General features: G+C 38.8%; 1 protein-coding gene across 1 annotated transcript; it reads left to right on the top strand.

Annotated features, from left to right (window-relative positions):
• LOC107806922 (F-box/kelch-repeat protein OR23) lies at positions 1-4,727 on the top strand. The gene is made up of 2 exons (XM_016631195.2): positions 1-1,220; positions 4,282-4,727. The coding sequence occupies exons 1-2, from the start codon at positions 244-246 to the stop codon at positions 4,571-4,573; spliced, it is 1,269 nt and encodes a 422-aa protein (XP_016486681.1). The 5' UTR covers positions 1-243; the 3' UTR covers positions 4,574-4,727.
• The last annotated feature ends 232 nt before the right edge of the window (positions 4,728-4,959 follow it).

The raw sequence follows: 4,959 nt of genomic DNA on the forward strand, positions 1-4,959 counted from the left end.
CCAAGTCAAAAGTTGTTGATGTAGAAGCCAACTCCACAAGTAGCCTCCTCGCGTAGTGAGTCAGCGACTACCACTTTCGCTCCAAATTGTGCCCCAATTGCCACAACCGCCATAGATGAGATAGCAGTAAAGTGTGTGGAGAGGCCAGGATTCTGCTCCTGTCTCCGTTTGTATGTCCAATTCTCTTTGTACATAAAGAAGGGATTTTCATTCTTTAACCAAATAATAATTGTTCATAAGCCCATGGCTCCTCCATCTTCAACAGTTTCAAATGAACAATCGCAAGTACAAACCCTAAACCTAACCATAATCCCTGGTTTACCCAACGATTTAGCAGCGCTAATACTAATATTCGTTCCTTACTCTCATCATTCACGTCTCAAATCCATTTGCAAATCATGGAAACTGTTTTTCTCTTCGAAAACCGTCATTTCTCTGCGGCAGAAGCACCTCCCACCCACTACCCTCTCCCCACTCCTCTGTATATTTCCACAGGATCCTTTAATTGCTTCCCCTTACCTCTTTGACCCTGTAAATCTGGCGTGGTCCCCACTCCCACCTATGCCCTGTAATCCCCATGTGTATGGCCTTTGTAATTTCACCTCAGTTTCTGTTGGTTCTTATTTGTATGTCTTAGGTGGGTCCCTTTTCGATACCCGCTCGTTCCCTCTTGATTGCCCGTGTCCGTCCTCGTCGGCTTTTCGGTTTGATTTTGTGAGTTTCACGTGGGAGAATTTATCCCCTATGATCAACCCTAGGGGGAGCTTTGCGTGTGCTGCCACGCCCAATTCGGATAAGATTCTAGTGGCGGGTGGTGGGTCCCGTCACACGATGTTTGCGGCAGCGGGTAGTAGGATGAGTTCAGTGGAGATGTATGATATTGGGAAAGATGAGTGGGTCCCATTGGATGGTTTGCCTAGGTTTAGAGCAGGGTGTGTTGGGTTCTTTGTTGGGAATGGGGAGGGGGAGGAGGAGAAGGAGTTTTGGGTGATGGGTGGGTATGGCGAGTCGAGGACAGTCTCGGGTGTGTTTCCTGTGGATCAGTATTATAGGGATGTTGTAGTGATGGAGATGAAGAATGGTGGTGGTGGGAAGTGGAGGGAGCTTGGGGATATGTGGGAAGAAGGGGAAAGGTGGAGGCTTGGAAAGATTGTGGTGGTTGAGGATGGTGTTTCGGACGCCCCTGCAGTATTCATGCTTGACCAGAGTGATATTTTCAGGTAAGGTATTTTGGAAAATCTTTTTATGCATTTCTTCTAATTAAAATTTTCATTTTAATTTTATGCATTTCAACATAGGAAGTAAGCAATAGAAGATAAGCGTGAGTGGTAAAAACTGTTAGTTTCAGTGTATCTTTAATTAAGTCGTAAAAGATAAATTATTTACCAGTATTGGAGTGATTTGGCCCGAAAATAATGGAATTGGACGTATGAGATTTATATGACTGACCCCAAATAGTTTGAGATCGTGGTTTAGTTGATTGACTGAACTTAGTAACTTAAGGAACCCTAGATCTATGGTAGTTTGTCACAACTTCAGTATGAGAAGCTTGATGAGTATTGCGTTGTGCATCTAAAGTTGATCTTGGTGTAATATCCGATCTCAGAATTGTCTTTTGTCCTTTGGCTTGATTAATAGAGTCATGGCAGAAAAGGGGGTGGGTCACCAAGTAGGGCAAGGGAATAAACACTAGGTGACAATTTGATATGTGTGTTTGATGTCCTGCTATATGACGTGAGTTAGTTTCTTTTTTCTGATTTGTTGAAATAATTTTATTAGAGTAAGTCAGTAGAGTGGTGTTTGGTTTAGTTTCTTTTGATAATGGTGGTGTCCAAGCCAGTTTGCGTGCACCTTGACTATACCATTTACCTGCTACTTCCTGTCAGAGATATCATGTAACTCTGTCCCCCAAGATTCAGGCAGATGGGTAAACCTTTTGCTTTCTAGCCTCTTCTGGGATTTGACTCATGTTTTGTTAAAACTTTTGAAAGAGTTCTGCCAAATTATTTTCATTTTCATTTTGTAAAACTGTTTGTCAACCAAAAGCAAAGAAAGAAAGCTTTTTTTCTGTCCCAAATGTTTAACCCAAATGACACCTGAGAATTCCCTATGCGGTAGATCAAACCACATCCATATTACCTTCCTCCTAGAATGATCTTTTCCTTTTATTGCCATTGTTGTTGTGACTCTTACTCTAACCTTTGAATCTCACACTCTGTTATTTATTTCCCTCCTTTTTCTCTGTCAGTTCTCCTTTGATTTAGTTTGCTACGTCCTCCCAATCTTCTTTCAATTTGCATCATCATTTTCCTTGGTATTTCCTCTTTAGACCCCCAAGAAATATGAAAATTTCCCAATCTTCAGCTCCTTTTTCCCTCGCGTGTTTGTGGACATCATCTGAAAAGTCTTTGGTACAATTTTATTTGGTCACATCTTTGATTAGTTTCACTTTTTTTAAAAAAAGAAAAATTTAAACTATTCACCGTTATTAAGTCAGGTGTGTAAGTATAACTACTAAATGCATTTGAATAAAGTGGTAAGTATAAATACATGGATGTAGTTCCATACTTCCAGTTACTTTGTAGTATTTAATTTTTGCTTTTCCAGTATAAGGAAAGCAATTTTGCTAAGCCAAGGGTTATGTTTCAGCCTCTAATTAGTCCAATGATATAAAGCTAGATGTGAACTGCACATATAAGAGTGGTAGCCTCTAGAAAATGAGCTCATCTTTCAGCTTCTAATCAGCATTTAATAGATTTTTTTTTTTTTTTTTTTTTTTTTTTTGTGATTGCAACAATCTGTTTGGTTCCTCTTTTGAACACCATATTAGTCAATGGGACTAAGTGCAGGGGTAAGTGGACTTGGTCTATGACTCATTGTCAGACCGTTGGTTAGCTGACCAAATTGGCGGTTTTGATTTTCTTTTTTCTTGATGGCAACAGATAAATCATTTCTTAATACGTATTCCTTCGCATGCTTCTAAGGCTCGATCTCGTCAGTAAGTACGAGAGCTCTAATGTGAATCAATCGTACTTTCACTGCACCGGCTTTCATAAAGCACCTTCGGGCAGCAGCAACTATTGGGATCCAATTTCGAGATCAATTCGACAATGAAACTCTGAAAGATGTCAAAAATCTGCTTAGGGTCAGATTGGACTTCATCTTCTTGCCCTGCTTGCCACCACTCTGAAACCTGATTCGTAGCTCTCTGTATCATTCCGAAATAAGTTAGGGGTAGGGGTCTAGCTCAGCTCTAAGCCTAGGATAGGACCTTGTCCCTGTAGATTTTTTCTAGGGTATGAGCAAAAACAGGATTGGCTGAAATTATATGTCATTTATTTCTGTAGCAAAGTAGGTTCGGTTTACTTCTTTTACAAGGAATAACTATTTTTCATATATCTACCTGAAACACACTTATCAAGTATATATGTGCTTGTCTGTGTTTAGCTACCTGAAATACAAGAATACTCACTGTGTCCTGTTTCATTGAATGTAATTTGAAAATTTATTTAACTTTGATGGTATATGAGTAGTGGACATAGTGGTGCAACAAAATGTTGAACTGACTGTTAGATAGGTAAATAGCATCACATTTTATACATGAAATTAAAGACTTTAATGTTTCGTGCATGAGTCTTAATATTTATGTAGGAATGTGATTTTTTAAAGGAGTATGATATGAGTAAGTGATTTATCTGACTGTAGCTTGTTTGTTCTGAGGTGTCCCAAATCAATATTTCTTGGGTGCATCATTGGAGTCTCCTTAATGGAAGATAGCAACAGATCCAGTAATGTAGGACGGGTATAGCAAACTGGAAAAAATAGAATCGTCTAAGTTTTAAGTATATTTTTCTGGGTGTATTACAAATGTTCTTATCTTTAAATTATATCTATTTTGTGAATGTATTAGTTCACCAATATCATGAACTCTTCAGAGCATACATCTTCTAGGAAGACTCTAAACTGGAAGTGTATCCATGTCTTATCTGTTAAACCTCATGATTGAGCTTGAAAGTTTAGGTTATTTGATGTTGAGATGCAGGATTTTTCCTTTGAAGGATAACTCTTAGAGTTCTTGGTAAGTTATGCATATGCATCTGATTCATCCAATTTGTATTCAATCCTAAATTAGCTAGAGCAATATCTGTACGTCTGATTGCCTGTGGCTACATCTTATACTCTCTTAGTTAAAGACTTGGAAATCTTGTCATTTTGTCAGTGTCCACATGAAGGTCTTGTGTTCTTATGTTACATTTTTCTCGTCCTTTGCTGCATCTGTAGGTATGAAATGGCTTCCAACAGTTGGGTAAAAGAAACAAGTGTGCCAAGAAAAACATCTGATGAAGCATCAGTTGGCTTTGTCGCATTGGATGGGGAGCTGCACGTGATGACTCATTTAAGTGGGGTCAAATCAAATGAGTGCCAAAGATTGAGGCAGCAGAAACGGTCAGCAACTCTTCTGATACAAATATATCATCCTAGGAAGAACTCGTGGAGGTGTGTCACTACAAAGCCACCCTTTCATCACCCTTTGGATTTCAAAACTGCAGTTATGTGCACCATTCGTCTGTAGATTTATATTGTTCCATTGGTGTGTCCATGAAGCGGTTGTTTGGTCAGTAGATTGTCCTACCTGTTGTGAATGGCATTGTATAGCTTTCATTGACATGTTCTTATTGTCAGAATTAGTATTGTAAATGCAACTGTAATAAACTCAATTCTTCTTATCTCCGTCTCTTTCCTTTTATTAATTGCTTCTACAGGACAGTTCATCTCTCTCTCTCTCTCACACACACACACACACATAACCATAACTGGGTTGTCTGTGAAGAGTGAAAAATCAACAGTTGGCCGTGCTATGTTTAAACCAGTATCTGTCTTTCTGTATTAACACATCATTAATTTTTTTACAGTTTATCTTCTTCATATTTTGGGATTTGATTTGTAGTTAAGTTTCTT

This window comes from Nicotiana tabacum, chromosome 22 (assembly GCF_000715075.1).
Source record: "Nicotiana tabacum cultivar K326 chromosome 22, ASM71507v2, whole genome shotgun sequence".
NCBI lineage: Eukaryota > Viridiplantae > Streptophyta > Magnoliopsida > Solanales > Solanaceae > Nicotiana > Nicotiana tabacum.

Excerpts from the sequence above, each read along its gene's own strand:
- LOC107806922 (XM_016631195.2), top strand. The coding sequence starts at position 244 with ATGGCTCCTCCATCTTCAACAGTTTCAAATGAACAATCGCAAGTACAA. Across the intron at positions 1,221-4,281 it reads GACCAGAGTGATATTTTCAG|GTATGAAATGGCTTCCAACA; the intron begins GTAAGGTATTTT and ends CTGCATCTGTAG.